We start from the raw sequence: 20448 nt of genomic DNA, 5'->3' as shown, positions 1-20448 counted from the left end.
AAAGTGACAAGACAACGGGGAATGGCTTTGAGCTGAAAGAGGGGAGATCTAGATTAGATTTCAGCAGGAATTATGGACCTGATGAAGTACTTGGAGAATCAAGAGCACAAAAGGATCAATGGGCATTTCAGACCCATAGATGGGATTTTTTCTCTGATAAAGATCATGTTGGTGAGTGAGACAACCCAGCAAAAGCAGAGTAACTTGGCCTCCAGGAATACCTGGTGAGCACAGTACTGTGCTTGACAGATGCTAGAAAACTATTCGTACAGACACACAGCACTGCTCCCTTATCTAGGCATTCAGACCCACTAGAAGACCTAAAGAACCTGAAAGCACCAAATAACATATTCATTATGCAAGAAGCAAACGAGACTGTAAAGGAAACTAAGGCTACTAATGTCATCAACTTCAGTGTGTCCTACATGAACCAGAAGCAACAGGCCAACTGTTGTACTTGAGCTGGGAATGAAAAAGCCTCCACTTAAACAAATCAGCATGGTGAATTCATGCTGCAAGATTGCTCACCACAACAGCTATATTACTAGGTGTCTTGATAAACCAAGCATCAATTAACCAGTTCTTAAAAAACATATAAGGTGCCAATTGATTTTGCAGGATCTGTCAGGTTCAGACAGTGTATTATAGAGGTAATTACAGTTCTCTCTCCATGTCAAACATCCTTTAAGCACTACTTAAATACAGGTATTCGGCATCAAAGCCCTAGTGCCCATACTGAAAACTGAGCATCTGAGGGCTCACGAGAGGTTGGTTTTCTACTAAAACCTTTGAGAACTACAGCTGGTGAGTGGAAGAGGAACTTCCCCAAGCAAACTGCAAACTGATGGGATAACATAGCATCCTTTACCTCTCTCTTGCTCTAGAAACCACTTCAACAGAGATATCCAGATTTGAAACCTCTTTTGAATGCCCACTCCCAGTAAACTCAGCACTGAATTTAAACTCCATTTTCTCAAGTGTTATGCTGAGTTTAGACAAACCTTTCACTTAGGCAACAATTTTTCAGACCCACAAGTGGTTTTAACCAAAACAGCCAGTAAACCATAAAGTATTGCTGCAAGGCTCTACACCCCACAATTTGTGGGATAAAACCTTTATCCTTGGCCAATAGCAGTAATATAGAGAATCCCAGAACGAATGGGGTTGGAAGGGACCTTAAAGCTCATCTAGTTCCAGTGCTCTGCCACAGGCAGGGATACCTTCCACTAGACCAGGTTGCTCCAAGCCCTGTCCAACCTGAGGAAAAAACTGATCTTGCAGCCTTCAGCAAAGGGAACTCCCAAAGACTCCCTCTTGGTCTTCAAAAGTAGGGCATGAACATGGACAAATACATGTTCGTATGCTTGTGAAGCTGCCAAGGGTGCGGATGAAGACACCTCATGTTTACATCTGAAGAACAATGACAGCAGGCAACTTGCTGTCCCATCAAAGCAAACTCCTTTATCCTACTTCCACATTGTTAAAAGTGAAAGCCAAAAGAGGCTGAAGTCAGGCAGCCAACTTTGTGATTCAGAAGACAAAGACCTCAAGAACGTAAGATGCTGCAATCTGCCTACCTACTGCTTTCATCCCACACACTGGGAAAGAAGGCTCTCACCCTCCACAAATGTGGAGGCTGCAAGAACAGCTCTGTAAAACATTACCGAGCAGAGCAAGCATCACTTCATGTCAATATGGGGCACAGAAGTGCTGTACCCACACCGTCTCACCCCTACTGTTTAAACTGGGAAAAAGATAAATTAGAAAGTGATACCTCTAGTCAGCTTCCTGAAAACCAGGTCTGAGGATACTTATCACCAGTTAGCTTCTAAATCACTGCAAAGAACAGAGAACTTCCACTCTTCTGTTACCTATGTTACCGGCATCATTTTTGTGATTATTTTGTATAAAACACCTCAGGGCTTGAACTGAGGTGTAGTATCGCAAGTTGCTACTTTATTGCTTAGAATATTAGTCCTTGACTACACATGAAATTCCCCTAGATATTTTGGGAAGCGACATGTATTTTATCTTTTGGGCTTCTTGCTCTCCACTTGCTTGGAATCACCGTTGCCAATAAAAGAACTTTTACCCCAGCCACTCAATTCAGAGTCACAAACCACACCGACAGTTTCTTACCTGACAGAAACCATGGGCTGCTCACAGATCACGAATGAAAGCAAGAGCTTCCATTCTGTCAAAGAATCCTACACTTTTCTACTTGTTTCCTCTGACATGGTAATCATACTAGCCTAAGTCCGTATCCCATATTCCAAGCGTTTCTGTTCTAAACGTGCTATCAGAGTTTCAAAACAGATTTGTATCACCGTTAACATGCACATACTGCATGTCTGAGGGGCACAGAGCTGGGCCAGGCCAAGGACAACCCAAGCAAGCTCTGCACAAGCATTTTTGCAGAGCAGCTCCAACTGCTGTGTACATAAACACAGTGTCTACACACTGCCTGCTATGACAGCACTTACTGAAAGACACAACTTCCTTGGGTTTAAGCCAGGGAAGAGAGCCAAATTAACTTGGAGGGCAACCAGACAATGAGAAGAGACCCCTTCATAGATCAAGCAGAAATGCATTTCCTCATGGGAAAATCTCTGCGCATCTGTAGTAAAGAATGAGGAAGAGGGAAATGGTTTCAGATCACAGTCTGTCCCAAAGAAGAAAGTTTTATCTGCCTTCCTTGTTCCTCCCTTGTCTCATCCCTTGCAAGTAACAACAAACTCTTCCATCCGCTTCATATTGAGATAAGAAATTGGCTGAGCTGCAGAGAAAGACCCAGCCCTGACACCTCCACTCATGCCAGCCACAGCTTTGCACCATCAACTCTCTTCTCTGTCTAGCTAAGCCCTTCCTTCACCCCACTAAGTGCATTAACCGTAGTTAATCACAGATCAGTGGAATATGGCCAAAATCCTAGTGGGTCAATACTCCAGCCATTAGCACTACAGAGAATATCCCTGTCTGGAAACAAGGCACTTTTCCCAAGCAATAGTTTCCTTAGGATAAGAGCTATCTGCATATGCTCCATCCCTGGCAGTGTTCAAGGCCAGGTTGGACAGGGCTTGGAGCAACCTGCTCTAGTGGAAGGTGTCCCTGCCCATGGCAGGGGACTGGAACTGGGTGAGCTTTAAGTTCCCTTCCAACTCAAACCATTCTAGGATTCTATGAATTTCCCTAACTCGCTTCAGAAGGGAGAGCTGAAGGTTGTTTATAAACTACCAGAGTTTGCCATGTTTGACTGAACTGGACACAGATTAAAAAAAAATAGGACTGATGTTTCCAGACTGCCCCAATTCTGAAATCCAGGAGCACAGTTAGGCTGGTTTTGAACTGGAACACAACATTTATAGAGAAGGTTTGCAGTTCTGGACCTGTTCACTCTCTTACCCATAAGCATAGACATGTTTCATCAGGTTCATTTGTTGCAGGCCATGCAGCTTGACCTGCTGAGTCAAATAAAGATTTGGTCAAAATCTGATTGCAGTTTCCACCCAAGAAGCTGAGAAATCCTCTTTAGGTAAGATATCCGACCTAAGCTTCATGGTCCTTGGGGACAGACCAAAAAGTAGCAGTGATGTATCAAATCAAAGTTGGCTTACTCTTTCCACTCAGTAAAAATGAAGCTCCCTGATGACTCTCTGACCTCTAATGCTGCAAGTATCATAGAATCACAGAATGGCTGGGTTGGAAGGGACCTTTAAGCTCATTCAGTTCCAAGTCCCTGCCATGGGCAGGGACACATTCCGCTAGACCAGGTTGCTCCAAGCGCCGTCCAACCTGGCCTTGAGCACTGCCAGGGATGGGGCAGCCACAGCTTCTCTGGGCAACCTGTGCCAGGGCCTCACCACTCTCACAGGGAAGAACTTCTCCTAACGTCTAATCTAAATCTCCCCTCTTCCAGTTTAAAGCCATTCCCCCTTGTCCTGTTCCTACAGGCCCTTGTAAAATGTCCCTCTTCGGATTTCTTGTCACCCCCTTTTGGCACTGGAAACTGCTCTAAGTTCTTCCCGGAATTCTAAGGAAAATACTGAAATGCCCTCCAGTTCAGTTCCTTCATCTCACCACTAACTACATAAACAGCACTTCCATTTTACTACGTCACTAAACCTGAGATACCTACTCTGCAGCCCTTCTGAGGACAGTGTCCTACACATTATATTCAGAACCCAGTTATCCATCACACCTCAGGCTCTGACAGGTTCCTGAAGCACAGGTGAGTCCCATCCCATGTTTTACTGGTGAGCAGAGTCCCTGGTCACAGCCAGCCATCCTGTAAAGCAGCATTATGCAAAGGTCATTAACACAGCTATCCCTACAGTCCTTAATCCTGGAGCTGCAACACCCTCACTCTTCTATTCTCTCGGTTCATTTCACGAGAATGGCACTGAGCTGCCTGAGGATTTCCTCCTTCCTTTGTGCCTAGCACTCCAGGGCTTCTTCTCCTCTTCTGAGGACAGGGACACATTGTGCACCCCACATGCACGTCCAGCAAGCCCCTGCTCTTACTTCCCTCCCCCTTCAAAGGAGGAAAGCAAAATCCCAAACTCTCTCCCCTACCTGGTCAACCAGCTCCCCTGTCCCACAGCAAATGCTTTCACTCTCTCCCACACTGCTAAACCCCACAAGCCTAACACATTTAAGCTTCTGATGCCACATGCTCTCTACTGACAGCTCTCTCAAGTATATGCAATGTATCTCATTTCAGCTTTCTCTCAACTTCAGTAAAATTGCCGTTACTTGTTTCTAATGTTCTTCAGAAACTGAATTTGAGCCTCATACTGCTCATTTATTTACTATTAATGGAAAAAGATAAAACAAAACAGGATTATAACTAAGATTTCATACCATGATTGTCAGTAATGAACATCAGAGTAAGCTGATAAGCTTTGTCTGACTAGAACTGGTCTTCTCTTAGACACGCATGCTGTGAGACTGAGGGTGAACACAGCAGCTGGATCCACAGTGCACATAAACAATTCAGACCCTCAAAAAGCTTTCATCAAAGTGCCAGTGACAGACACCTAACGCTGGAACAGTCTGACTACCCAACAATTCCGTCAGATCAGCAACCACCTAAGAGACAGAAAACAAAATGGACATAAAAAGAGCCATTTCTAAATGATGGAGATTGTCAAAAGCAGAACAGCAGAATAGCTGATTCCTGGCATTACTACACATGCAGAACTAGAGGAGAAAGGCTTCTAGCAAAAAAAGAACTAGAGGAGAAAGACTTCTAGCAAGCAAAAATTTGTTTCTAGTAAGAAACAAATAATTCAGGTCAGCTATGAAGACAAGAGTTTCGGAAGGGAAAGAAAAAACCTGGGGATACGAGGCAACATGTAATTCAATGTTTGGTAATTCAAGACAGTAATGTGAACTACTCCTATCCTTTACAGTGTTCTAAATTAACTGTGCCAGCTTGTAAAAAGATCTGGCCAACAGCAAGTCCCTGCAGGAACCTGGTAAAGTATCTGGATACTTGAGACAGTGAACACTACAGAAAAAAAGTTAAAGATGATGTAGTAGTAATGCTATTGCATAGGACACCTGGAATATTGTGTGGTATTTAAGTGATTCCACTCCAAAAAAGTAGTGCAAAGAGGTCAGGGTGGAAAAGACTATGGGAAAGTTCTCAGAGAGATGCAAAGACTGCACACTTGTAGATGCAGATGTGAGTAGAGAAGAACATACTAACCTGTAGCAACTATATAGGAAAAATACCATTAACCCTTTTTCAAATGACACAAAACAGAAACAATGATGAACAAAGCGAAAGGTAGAAAATCAAAACCTGATGGAAGAAACACATTTTCAACCATGGGCACAATTAGCCTGTGGAAAGGATTCCTCTAGGAAATGGATAAATCCAGAAGCCAAACAGGAATTTCTACGGCTCTGCTCACCTGAACGCCAAAGAAGCACAGAAGTGGAAATATAAAAATTAAACTTCAAATACCAGGAGTTCTTGAAGGCAGGTAATTATGTCTTCCAGTGCCAAACCAGTGCCTGGTTTTTGCATGTCCCTTCCTTGGGACAATTAAAGAACTACAGCTGGGGAGACTTCATGACTTGCCTTCCTTTCCAGGTGCTGCTCACTGAAGTACCACCAAGAGTACAAGCTCTGGACTAATGACATGACTGATCCCATGCTACCGTCTTTACATGCAGCAACTACCCAGCAACATCATTTTAAAATGAAAAATTCACATATTCAATCCACGACCCCTCCTTGCTCCTCTGTCTCACACAAGAAGCATTTTCCCCACTTGCCAACAAGTTCTTTCTAATGAAACCGCAACCACCTGGAGTTAGCCTCAATAATCTGAGCTATATCATACTCTGGGCTGTTCTGCTATATTCAAACCTTGTTAGCATGTTCCCATTTTAGAAGGCTGTCACCTGCTTCTATTCTCTCATCTGTGCTCTCCCACTCCTATTTAAGCAGTCATCCCCCAGATTTCAGAACAAGCTTGTGGCCAACAGAGAAGACAGCAAGAAAAATGGGACTTTATGACAGTCTCCTACGATGTTACCAAAGAGCTGCATAAAGATGACACCAGATAAAGATCTCTCTCCTCTGCTTATCCATCTCAGTACAAATGGAATAGAGGGCATCCAAAACAGACCTCATCTGCCTATTAACATTCAGATATTCAACCCTACAGTATCATTATATTAAAACAGTAATGCTACACTTCAATCTTTTTGTTTGCAAAACTCAAAACTGTTTAATTACTGAAGGGAAAAGACTTACTAGCACCACGAGGTACTGGTACAATGAAGCCAAATCCCAGATGCGTATGTTCCTTAGCCTATAGCACTGGTCTTGGTGCTTCTCATCAACCTGCTCCTCCTTGTAAGGCTGTTTCTAGCTGAAGCCCTGGAGTGCCTGAATGCTAGAGAGGGTTCATGTCCTGACAGCCAGGGCAGAAGCTGCAATAGATCTGTCCAGGCACTTAACTCAGTCTTTACATTTGTTTGCTATTTCTTTACACACAGTATCAAATTGCTTTTTAAAATTTGGCCTCTTCCTAGCTGCCATTAGCTCAGGAGCCAACACAGGTGACATGGAGGGATGAAATGTCTGTTCCAGGCTGTGCCTTCTCCAAGCTGCAGCAACCATCCGACAGCAACTGATTAAGACAACTCTGACCCTGCAACACGAGATGACTGTTTTCATGGATCCAGTTTCCTCCTCCATGATTGGATCAGGAGCAGATCACTAGACAACAGACCATTGTAACGAATGACAACTGAAACCAGTACTTACTGAGAGGTTTAAGGATGCTGCTGCTTGTCTCATCAGCGTTTTCTACGTCTGATTTGTCGGAGTAGTTCTCAGAGATTTTCTCCTTTTCTTTTTTCTCTTTGTGCCCAGGTCGTCTTCTGTGACGCCTCCTTCTCCTATAGCTCTTCGGCACATGGACCCCAATGTAGATAGTGTGATGACCTAGGGAACACCAGCACAGCAAACATCAACTTTGTGCACCACTGGCCAGGACAGTTTATGCTGTGTTTCATTCAAACAGATCAGCCAACTGGCATTCTTTGCTGGCCTCATATTAATTAATCCTGTGTTTCTTCTCCCCAAACATGAACTAGGAGCTCCATTTGAAAAGTACGTTTTGTGCAATCATTTCTGACAGTGCACGCCAGGGCAGACTCTCTGGTAATTATTCTGTCCTTATGACTCATTTAAAAATAAAAATAAACCCCATAAAAGGCCATCACACTCATTCTGCAATATTGAATACAGTGAATACATTATTTTTTCCATTTGTTTCCCCACAAACATTGGCTGGATTTAACACCCACCTTGTGCAAACTGATCCAGCTGCACTGAAGAGCTTAGTGGAGCCAAATTCCTATCACTTGGCTATGTAGTCCACTGTGTAACAAGTGTCAAAGCCCCTTTAGGGTATTACAACTCAGCAGATGAGGAAGAACTACTAAACATAAGTTACTGTCAACTTCTAAGTACTTGACACATTCCAAAATAAAAATTAAGTCATAAAAGAGTAAGTGTTAAATTCCACATGCTGCCTGTAAACTCAAAGTATGCCTCTTCCCTGTCCTCCAGACTTCCATTTCAAACCAAAGCACTGCAACTATGTTTGCCCATTGTTGCGTCTTCTTGGGGAGTTTGATCAAACTGTTTTATTTTCAAGGCTTTCTGCACTTCTGCCAACTTGGGGTAAGTATCTTTCCCTGTGGTTACAGAAAGTGTATACATGTCTTTTTCTGTGCGCAGATAATTCAGACTTCTTGGTCTAAGCTGTAAAAACAGCTCCTTCAGATTCAACCCCTGATAAATAACAGCAGCACTCTAGGCTTTTGACCAAATTTGGTTTACCCTCATGTCTCAGCATAGCCAAGCAGAGAGCTTCAGATAAACATACATGCCCTATTACTGTCTGAAGTACCTTTATCTGAATGACTGAGCCACAAACGCATGTAAGAACAAATATATTTATCTGTGGGTATAGTCATTTACTTCTGCTCATGGGGGAGCATTTCTGCAGAGTCACTGTCTTGGCCACCTCACATTCAGCTATTCCTGGTGCATGCTTACACCTTGCATGAATGCACAACTCTGAAAGCTTCATGTGAGCACAGGAGATGACACATTCAAGACAAGGCAGAGGCTGCAGCTCAAACAGCAGCCGTCAGATCCCAGCATTCGTGACTGCCGCAGCTTTGAGCAGGGAGCAGAGATGACTCCAGCACCTACACATATCTGCCACAGAAGACACTCAACCAAAAGACCCTCCTGAAATGCATTCCACGTACTCCACAGTGTGACAGCATATCACTCCTGAAACCACAGAACCTTGTGTTAAATGGATGGGTACCCAACAAGATGGTGGCAGCAATATCTAAGGCCAGATGAGATGCAGCCCACCTCTTCTCTGCAGCAGTCATGCTCCTTTCTGCTCAGGAATAAGAATTAAGTCAAGTTCGTAATAGAATTCATCCCTCACTAGACAAAACAGCCATGCACTTGACAAAGCCAGAGAGAAAACTGGCCCTTGCCACTGATCCATCTACACAAATTTTCCCTCACTACAGGGGATGCATTGCTCTTTCCTCTCACCTGGGAGCTGCACCTATCATTACCATTTCTTTTTCAGCAGCATGATAAGGTTCTGGATGAACCACCTATTTGCAAGACATGGGAAGCTGCTCTGCAAGAGTAAAGCTGGACTCTGCAATCACCCATTAACTCCATTGCTAAAACGCATGTCCGATTCCTTACTACGATAAATCCATCTCTGAGACTGAATAACTGAAACTTCAGGCACAAAACACCCAATCTCCATAACAAACTGACTTTTCAATGAAGAACTACCTGCTGTGAAGTCTGTAGAGCCCTTCACCTTTTTTGCACTTGAATTTTCACACTGAAAGCCACCAAGGTCTTTTAAAAAGCTGATTGACCAGAGCAGCCCTCCTTAATAGCAACTTCAGAATAGCTAACAAAGCTCCGCGAGGGCTTTGTAACTAATGGAATGATGAGCAGCATGCAGGCATGGGGCCAGAAGTGTACAAAAATAGCTCATGCCTTCTCCATTTATACATTGTCTCTCCTAACCATCCATGTTCCATGGCCCAACAAGGCCATTGAGATCCACAGATCTCCAGCAGTAACTCCTTCAAAAAGCTAACCCAGAGGATCAATTAAAAATTTTAAATGCATGCTGTTGAGTTATTTAAATATTAAAAAAGCATCTGAAAAAGTCTGTTTCTAAACCACTGAATTCTTAATTCTCACGGACCAACAAAATGAAAAGGAAAAAAACTGTTCTCCAGAATAATCAGCTGAAAAACACGTTCATCCCCACTAGGTGTGATACATTTTGGCTCTAAAGTAATCTGTTATGTGGGAATTGTAATAAAAAGCAAAAGCTTATAAAGAAATTCCCTTTCCCTCACAGACACAACAGTGGGACAGTGCCTGTGATGGCCCCGAAAAGATCCCATCATCATTGGGATCTGCCCAGAGAAGCTGTGGCTGCCCCATCCCTGGCAGAGTTCAAGGCCAGGATGGATGGGGCTTGGAGCAACCTGGTCCAGTGGAAGGTGTCCCTGCCTGTGACAGGAGATTGGAACTGGATGAGCTTTAAGGCCCCTTCCAAACCAAACCATTCTGTGATTCCAGGATTCTATGATCATTCTGGTGGCTGGAGTGTGCAGCAAGCTTGAGTTTAAGTACTAGTGGTAACTACGCAAAAGACCAATAGATAGATATTCATATATAAAGACATACAGTGTCCATGATGTCAAGATACAAACTAATAGCTACGAAGAGTTAGCGAAAATCTCCCCCAGGGGAGTCAGTGTTGGTTTTCAGCCACAGTTATCTAGGCTGAGATATTAGAAATTCTCCACCCCATGAGTATCTCCTCTTGCTGCTGGGTGCCAACAGCCACACAACCACCCAGTACAGTACCAGGCACTAGTAACTCACCATCTCAGAGAGCAGGACAAAAACAGAAACAGAAATCCAGGATTGAGCAAGGTCCAACAGGCAGCGTAACAGTGGCAGGAGAAAAAGGACCTGCCTCTGCTGCCTCCAGCCCAGAGAAACTAGCTCGCACCGCAGAGGGAACAGGCAGAGCCACACCACCAACATCAGAGGCACCTGCAGAAAGACTTTATGGATCAGCACTTGGAGATAAGATTTAGCTCCAGTGTGTCAAAGGAAACCAAGAAAGCTATTCCAGCAGCTGGAAACATCAGCTTTAACATGGCTGATGGCATAAACACTGCATAGGACAGAGAAGGGGAAACTTGATCTGAGCACAAGCAGGGCTGTAAGGTGACTCTGGGATAGATAGGGCAGCAGTAGTTGTTTCCAACGGATTCTTACAGCCAGGATCCAGTATCTGTACTACCACAATATCCTCCTTTGAATCACTTCAATTCTGCAGTCAGCTTGACAACAGAAAACACATCATAGTAAGCCTGTAGTCTTAATACTTTGTGCTGCCAACAGAACCTCGTTAATCTTTTGACCACGTGTGCACGGGACAGACTTTGGCAATATAAAAATGAAGTTGTATACATGCAGGCAAACATCTGCATTACTTAGCTGCTTTTCCCTACTCTGCAAGGGAGAGACTTACTTGATGCTGGGGGTTTTGTGTCATCCTCCCCCTGCCCGCTCCTCCCAGTCTGTATAGGGAGGCCAAGCAGGACATTTTCCTGTTCTATGTACTTGAACTGCTTGGCATCTGTTTGTATTGTTGCAAATGCTGAGATAAACTTCTAGGCTCCCTTCCCAAAGCGCCTGGAAGGAAACAATTGACACATACTCTCAATGCACTGGGGTTCTGAGCCATTTCCTACTCACCGGGGTAACAGAGCCTTTCCCATGAGAACCACTGGCTTCAAACGGGAATGCCTGATAAATTTAACACAGGAACCACACTATGATCCTATGGCTTGGTGGAGGATGGGGAGGGCAGAGCCCAGTGCTAAACTTCTCCCGGTAATCCAGGTCCCACTCAGCCATAACCTTCCCCTGTACCCAGGACATAGGTCAATTACCCATGTCCTGAGGTCCCCATTGCATCCCCAGCCTTCTCTCAGGCTGCTCCCATTGTTCTCCCCTAAGAAAACAATTAGCCTCTATGCGCACTGATTTTCAGAGCTGTTTTGGTTGACTGGAGGAGTGTTTTTCACCACGGTGAAATGCAGAGCGAGATGGCTTTTGATCAGACACAATGCAGGTTCCTTTTTGAAGGTCTCTTGATTCATGTTGCTACAGACTTGGGAAGTCCTCCTCTTTCAGCCTGCCAGCCATGATACAGCATGAGAGCAGAGCTGACAGTTAAAGAAGGTGATGGAGGCCAGACCCATACTAACTCTATCTAGATCAAACTGACCTGAAACAGGAGCTGGTAGCAAGAACTGTAGTGAATTTATATATAAATGCCCCATCCCTGGCAGTGTTCAAGGCCAGGTTGGACGGGGCTTGGAGCAACCTGGTCTAGTGGGAGGTGTCCCTGCCCATGGCAGGGGCTCGAACTGGGTGAGCTTTAAGGCCCCTTCCAACCCAAACCACCCTATGATACCATAAAATCCTGTAGGTAAGATGCACAACAAGACCTGCAGAACAAAGTGGCACCTTTTCTATTCTATAGGACAGCCGTGGGTCATGGTTTCCTTGAACTTAAACCTGCTGCAGCTAGAACTTTTGAAGTTAGCTTCTCGCACCCGAAGAAAAGCTTTGCTGTGCACCAACTTCAGAGTAAAATCGTTTCATCTGATTATTAATAGAGCAAGAAGTACTCATCATAGAGGTATTTTCCCCCTGGAAAAATTTTGGTTGAAACCACATCTTTTGCTTTATTAAGAGCTATTAAAGGATAGCAGCTCATGATTCAGAGTCCAGATTTAGAGTTTGGGCACTGAAGAGTACCTGAGTCAGCTATACTGGTGAAAACCCACTCAATGTATTACCAAATTTAAGTTGTGTAAAATGAAGCACTCCCTCCCTGCCTGCAAGAATATCTGTTCATCTCCTGTCTCCATCCTGGCCAAGCATGGTCTTGTTGAGGTCCTGGCAGTGAAACTCACTGAAGCTCAAGCCATGCATGCCACAACCTCACATGCTGACCCCAGCAGCGCTCTGGCAGCATGCAGAGAAGTAAGCAGGTCCAGACACCCTGCCTCAACAAGCCAGATCCCAAGCATACCACCAACACCATTCTATTTTTTCTCTCAGCTATTCCATCTAAGGAAATGTGGGGGTTAAAGAAATGCAGACATAGGAGGAAAATGTACTGAAAAATAAAAACACTATGAAATTTGCACATTTGAAGTTGCCTGATCCGGTGAAGTTTCAGCTACCCACTAGTGACTTGTGTGTGTGTGTGTGTGTGTGTTTAGGCAGCCAGATTTGTGTGTGAGTATATCCTGATCACCTACTACGTACATAATCCTGGTCTCCCTTCAGGTACTCACTCCCCATCCCCCACTGAGATTTGCAGAAAACTTCACAAGGGTTTTGTGGTAAAAAAGGCAGGACCTGCATCAAACACACCAGGTTCCTGTAACTATATACCCATAATTCTGCCATGTCCACTGCTAAGCAAGGGGTAGCACAGCCGTGGAAGAACCAGGACAAACCTGGCATTGTCAGTGGAGAGTCTGGTTAGATGTATGCGATGAAGAGACCCTGGGATCTGCCTGTGTGAGAATGTGTGCTGGGAGCTGAAGAACTACTCTCTTTCTATGCAACTACATCAGCTTCAAATTGGACATCTCAAGGCCTGTAAAGAACAAGCCACATGGATCTATTCACAGAATCACAGAATCATAGAATAGTCAGTGTTGGAAAGGACCTTAAAATCATCTAGTTCCAAGCCCCCTATACAAGCAACAAATGACAAAAAACCATCTATATAGAGAGAAATCCATACAATGGTTAGGGTTGGAAAGGATCTTAAGATCATCTAGTTCCAACCACCCCACCACCGGCAGGGACACCTTGCACTAATAGTTCAAGTGCAGAATTTAAACCTGACACTGCTTAAGACTGAAATTCTCTTTTAATTCCAGATACCTACAGCCAAAAGAACAAGCAGAAAGAGATAATTTGATTTATGATCCTCTCAATTTTTAAGGACTAAATCTTCCAAGGAAATAGTGACAGTGGAGTGACTTTTGCTTAGCAAAACCAAAACTTAGTCATTTGGAGAAAGGAACCAAAAGTTACAGGATCAAAGGATAAAATCTGCCTGGTGCATAATATCAAAGAAGGAATCCCTTCCATGTGACCAGAGTCCAGGGGACTTGGAGCCTGGTCAGACGAGCCCATAAAGAATCTCACGCTGGCACCTTGGAAGGAAACAACATCAAACCCTAATATTAAAAATTTATAAAGCAATGAAAATGAGCTGAGCATTAGCAGTTTTCACCTAGTCCTTGTTTTCACTTTCCAGACTCCTTTCTGAAGAACAGGGAGAGTCACATTAAACCTCATCAGGCTTGGACAGGCTGATGTGGTTATAATTGACATGCCTTCTCCACAAGCTCTGACTGCTCGCAGCTCTTACACTGGGCAGCTGTGTGTACCCAGGCTCCCAGAGAAGATGGGATAGATATTCAGGTGGCCTGAAGGGCTTGCTCTGGATGCCCCAGCCATTTAAGTCTGGGGCATGGCTGACCTCTAATAAGACAGGTGCAGATCAAGGTGTGCCCTTCACTACCCATCTCCATAGCCTAGCTATCAGCCTCTTACCTGAATGGGACTGAAACACAGCATACCCTCAGGGCAGAAAAGCTTCACCTCTTGATGTGGCTTCATGACACAGCTCAGGAGCACATGGCTTTCACTCCTATCACTAATTACTTGCTACCTTGATGATGACTTGCTTCATGGGGCGTTTGACATCGAGGAACCTGCACCCATGGCAGCTCCCAAGTCACACAAGACGGTTAGGGGATGCAGCCTGCCACGTGCTTCATCATCAGAAGATGGCATGGCATGGCACAGCACACCTCTGAGGCCAAGAAGGAGTGGTGGTGGAAGGGTACTTCTTGTTTTGCATGAGAATCCGAGGAAATAAATGACATAAAAAGCTGACAGCCCAGAAGGACAAATAAATCAAAGGGATGATCCATTTTAAAGGGGAGACACTAAAAGTAGCACTAAGCAAGTCCCAAACTAAGCCCTGCTTAGTTTCCAATCAGCTCAAGAAATAAGAACAAATGGCCACGCTGTCACATGCTGGGTGCCCTTAATGCTACCTGGTTTTGAAGGGTTAGAGGTACTGGTGCTAGCAGAGGAGCAGGGTCCTCCACCCCAACCAGCTTCACTTTCCAGGGCACAGCCTCAGATAACTATCTGCACCACTGGAACAGAATCAGCTCTCATAGACCTTTCTACACAATCATCATATTCCTCCTAAAAATGTGCCCAGAGCAATCAGAAAGAGCATTAATTTCCACACAAATGAAAACACAAGTTACAAAACCTACAGACCACTAGGAATATTTTCAGTGATACATCAGGAAGATGTAAATTAGGAGTAGGAGAACAGAGATGGAAGTTCACAAGACCTGTGGGTGAACATGGCTGGTTCATGCATTAAAACTATGACTATGATGATTTTCTCTAGCACTGTCGAAGAGCTAAGTGCTATTCCTATTAATGCATATAAACACAGATACTGGAAATCCAAAGAAAACAAAACCAAGCCAGCATCAACCCTACAGATGGGCTGACCAGGCTCATCCCTCAGTCCCCACAGGGTTTTCAGAACATCCTGATATTCAAGTAACTGATTTTCCTCATGAATAAAAATCTGTCCATCAGGTACACAGCAGAGGGATTCACTGAGCACTTTGCTGAAATTTGGGTGAAATCTCAATAAGCTAACATACCAGTTGGAGATAATGCAGATCCAGATCCCACAGCAGAACCACACGGAAGATGCATTTCCTTCCAAAGAGAGGGTAGCCCTCACAGACTCAGCTCTTTCTTTCACAGTAATGATATTACTAGTGCAGAAACACACTTACGTGTCTTACAGTGGTGATGCTTGGGCACAAAATCAACTCTCTGGAAGAGGATGTCACTAAGGGAACACAAGGCCTTTGGAGGGACTGAGCTCAGACTGCCACAGGACCAGCAATAGCAGGTGGATCACTGGAGCTGGACAAAGGATGCTGAATAAGACTGGCTGGGAGAGGCAAAGAAATCATGTCTGTATGGAAAAGACTGGAATAAAGAAACACAAGTCTTTAACCAGGTAGCTGAAAAACACTGAGATCAGAAAGGCCCTCAGGCATAAGGGCTTTTAAAACAATAGTAAAGTGTAATCGACTAATTCTTCCATGGTATGTAGTAGCTGGCCAAAGACAAGGGTCAGTAGGAACCTATCAGGTGATGGGACCAAACACTTGTAAAAGGACAAGCATAAGGTTGAGTAGGGGGTTCATAACCTAATAAATACCCTCAGGAGAACAGCCTGCAATGGGAGAGATGCAGTAAAGGGCAAAAAAGGAAAGCAGAAGCTCCATAAGAGACAAAACCCCAGCTACTAAGCAACTGATGGATTAAATTGGAAGGTACAAGATTAGAAACAACAAAGCTCTCTGCCAGCTCTGACAAAAGAACCCCAAATTTGTGGCTAAAAGTATTCAAGTGAGGACCTAGCATCAGCAATGAGGATGCAGTTACTTAATTGAGCAGAGAACTTGTCCAAAGATCATTTTATGTATTTGCACTACCACACTCCGTATCTTTATATAGAACCTTTTACTAAAATCACTACAAAGGGCAAGGAACTGAACTGTGTAGGAGAAGACAGCATGGAAAACAAGAGATTTTTCTTCCTTCTTTTATAGCACCACACTTCTAGAATGTCAATATCCTGAAAAGCTTAGTTTAATCTTTATGTAAAGTGACCTCTGCTGTCTTTAAAAGGTTCCCACGTAACAACACTATAGTTAGCCAGCAGGAAAGTCCTCCTGCCATCTGTCTAAAGCTTGCACTTCTCTGTTTCAATACCCACCAGCGACCCAGACTTGAACTGCCAGATTCCTCCAGTGAAGCATGTTTAAAAGGTGAGTTAGCAACGTGCCTTGAAGAACAGGATGGCTCCAAAAGATGAAGCTCACACAAAATCAAGTCAAGAACATCTAAATCGGTAGAGAAAACTAAAAACTGAGGTTTTCATCTGACTTCTTGAAGATCTACAAAGCCTGTTTGTTTATAAGGAGCAGATCAAGTCACTCACTAAAAACTATACTAGGAATTAATCAGAATACAAAGCCCAGAAGACACATGTTGGTGACAGCTATAAGGTACTGTTCCATAACAGTCAAATATAAGGAAGTTGGCAATGAATTAACGGGTGGACATTGTTTAGACAGAACAATAAACATGTGTTTGGGGCATTCTCACTGAGCTTTATATAAGCCATTGTGAGACTCTTTCTTACCCACAACCCCATAAGCTGCTTTTCTTTCTCCCTTCTTGTGCGCTGTGGGAGGTTACAGAAGCCACCGAACCTGTCCTGCTGTGATCTGATCTAATCTTGCCAGTACTGCTTGGATTCCACAGAAACAAAAGGAAGACTTTAAAAACACATGGCTCCAGGGAACAGGGCAGAGGAGGGAGCTGTGCTTTAGGACAAGCTGTTAGGAAGCATGGTACCTTGGGATTTTCCAGCATCTGCCTCAAGCTGACCTTTTAGAATTGTGGCCCCTTCCGAAATAACCCCACAAAATAGCCCATCTAGGCTAAAGATCATAGAATCACAGAATGGTTCAGGTTGGAAGGGACCTTAAAGCTCATCCAGTTCCAACCCCTTGCCATGGGCAAGGACACCTTCTGCTAGACCAGGTTGCTCCAAGCCCTGTCCAACCTGGCCTTGAACACTGCCAGGGATGGGGCAGCCACAGCTTCTCTGGGCAACCTGTGCCAGCGCCTCGCCACCCTCACAGGGAAGAAATTCTTCCGAAACCTTAGCTTCATTTTCCATATTTCCATCTCATTAATTACCTAGGCTGTCTACAAAAATACCAAGCTGTACCTCTACATAAAGTACAGAGATATCAACTTCATAGATACAGGTAGGCTTTAGATCACCCCCTGATATAAATAAAAGCTGTGATAAAAAGCTGCCCTCATTTCAGAGAGAGAATCTCAAACTGCTTTCTAGGTACCAGAGGCTGGCAGCTGCTTTACCACTTGCACATCATCAGCAGGAAAGCATGCCACTGAAATCTGCCCTCTAAACTCTGAAGCAAACACCACTGACTTTTCCGAGCCTGAACTCCTAATGACCACCAATGACTGCAGAGAGTAGCATGTTGTCCAAAGCCTGAAGAACAAACAGCAAAGGCTGGGCACAGGTTAGCAACAAAACCAAGATATTTAACTGCAATGTGGTGGGCAGAGATCTACTGAAGCCACCACCCTGTTTCCTTGGGTTTGCCAAGTGCCAGGCAGCTCGTATTAAGTCCTCCTAACTGCCCAAAGGAAAGGAAGGGACAGACCTTCATGAAGGCTGAGACTGAACTAGTGTACAGATTGCAGTTATCCTAGCAAGCTATAGAAACAGCCCTAGCATCAGTTTCCAGATTAAGCCCAGCTCCACTAGGTCTGGGCACACAGATAAGAGAGGGAAGGACACTCCTGTGTTCCCTAGCTACATAAAGACTGTGGTTGGTTTTCGTGGCCAAGCTTGAAGGGACCCAACCCTGACACGGGGTCAGGTACCTTCCACTTTCTACCTCAGTATCTCTCCCTGTTTGCCAAGTGGGTTCTGTCGTTTACCTTCGCTACGTCTCTATGCCTTGATTTATGACATGGAGTACACCTCTCAAAAATCTGTCCATGCAGTGAACAGGCAAAAACCATGCCAAGAGTTTGCTAAATGCAGCCAAACAGAGCAAACACCGGCATTGCACACCTTACAACTGCTATTCGGCCTGCCCAACACATTTTGTGTCACCTTCTCATTTTAAATGCCTCAGAAAAATTCCATAAGGGTAATGAGCACATTTGGGGCTCACACCTGAGCACAGGCTGATTCGGTTCTTTCATCTCCATGCTGAATTGTCATATCCATTACAACTGTACCTTAAAAAGAGCTGTTTGGCAGAGGAAGGCATATACAATGGGGGGGAGAAGACAGTTCAACAAGCCTAGATTTGAATCCTAACCAAAATGACTAGGAGAGGACCAAACCATCACATAAACAGCAGCTGCACAACTGCTCCAACAGTCTGTATATACACTGACACTGGGCAGCAGCTACAGGAGCTGAAGCACAAATTAAGAAAGGGCTTAAAAGTGACCTTTGTAGAGCCATTATCATGAGCACACTGAGATAATGGAGGGACATACCCATGGACTGGACTGCTGCACACTGTTCAAGCGCCTGCTCTCTCTTGATGGGGACCAGCAGCTTCAGGATTGCCCCAGGTACTGAAAACATTCACCTAGGGAAGTTGCTCTCACCACAGACTGTAACAGAGGCCACCTTTCTAATCAGCATGGCCCTCAGCTGATGACTGTTTCTAAACTGATCAGAGATGGGGAAAAGCCCATCTCTACCAGAATGAATCATATCATAGAATCACAGAATGGTTTGGGTTGGAAGGGACCTTTTAAAGACCATCTAGTCCAACCCCCTGCCACAGGCAGGGACACCGTCCACTAGATCAGGTTGCTCCAAGACCCGTCCAACCTGGCCTTGAATACTGCCAGGGATGGGGCAGCCGCATGCTATGGAATGGTATGGAAACACTCTTCTTCCCTGCCACTTACCTTACACGCACAGCATGTGTGAGTGCAAAACTTACCACCACCTAAAAGAAAACACCACCTTCCCTTCGCAACAGGCAAACCACATCACATATTGACTCAGCTGTTCTTACAACGTTTTCTCCATTCCTTCTGTGTGCACAGCCAACTTATTACCACTTTCTGTAAAATCAGTTTATCATCATCTGCACTTGGAGTGCAGTTTTTCTCATGGAGCTCAGTGCAGGCAGACATCAACACCTTCTACCACAACCCCAGCAAACTGAAAGCTAGTGCTGATGCCTGACAATAAATGAAACACATCTGCAGTGACCAGAATGGTATCCCATGCAGGGATGGGGAACACAGATGCCTGCTGGAAACTGTCAGTAGCAAGCATACTCACAGATTCATCACTCTTCATCAGGACTATAGTGACAGGACAAGGGGTAATGGGCTCAAACTTACACAAGGAAAATTTAGATTAGACATTAGGAAGAAGTTCTTCCTGTGAGAATGGTGAGACACTGGCACAGGTTGCCCAGGGAAGCTGTGGCTGCCTCATACCTGGCACTGTTCAAGGCCAGGTTGGACGGGGCTTGGAGCAACCTGATCTAGTGGAAGGTGTCCCTGCCCATGGCAAGGGGCTGGAACTGGATGAGCTTTAAGGTCCCTTTCAACCCACATCAGTCTGTGATCCTATGATTTACCAGCATCAAGCTAACCAGCAACCCAAAAGTGATATTATCCTAATGACAAAAATTTCTGAACCACTTCATGAGTGATTTGTATTTCCCAGACCTCACAGCATTTGTACTACTTAATTAACACTCAAAAACTTCTCTCAACTTTTCCATAGGGATTTACCATACTCTCAAAAGTTTGCAGTGAAGTCATAGCACTTCAGAGTCCTTTTCATCTATGACAAACCAGTTAATGATGCTTTTCAGTGTCCTGCCAAACGTCAGGGAGAATTAAAGCTGGGGAGCAGCTCATTTGAAGCCTTTCATCCAGACAATTTAAAGCTGAGAAGATCCAAACCACCCATCTTGGTTTTACTATCTGCATGGGGCAGCATTTAGGTTCCAATCCGTGCCTGCCATTCCCAAGTTGTGCCAGCTGCCATATGGAAAGAGAGCAAAAAGGCAGTGCTTAAGTCCTCAGTG

General features: G+C 44.4%; 1 protein-coding gene across 1 annotated transcript in view; it reads right to left on the bottom strand.

Annotated features, from left to right (window-relative positions):
- SLC4A4 (solute carrier family 4 member 4) overlaps positions 1-20448 on the bottom strand; it is a gene marked incomplete at its 3' end in the record, with an annotated part of 170440 nt that overhangs the window by 114656 nt on the left and 35336 nt on the right. The window contains exon 3 of the mRNA XM_080625712.1: positions 7286-7465. Within this exon, the coding sequence (XP_080481838.1) occupies positions 7286-7465 (180 nt within the window). The remainder of the gene's footprint in view (positions 1-7285; positions 7466-20448) is intronic.

The sequence above is a fragment of the Psittacula echo genome (assembly GCF_963264785.1).
Source record: "Psittacula echo genome assembly, chromosome: 1".
NCBI lineage: Eukaryota > Metazoa > Chordata > Aves > Psittaciformes > Psittacidae > Psittacula > Psittacula echo.
The sequence above is the reverse complement of the archived record's forward strand: the minus strand, read 5'-3'. Positions and strand labels throughout refer to the sequence as shown.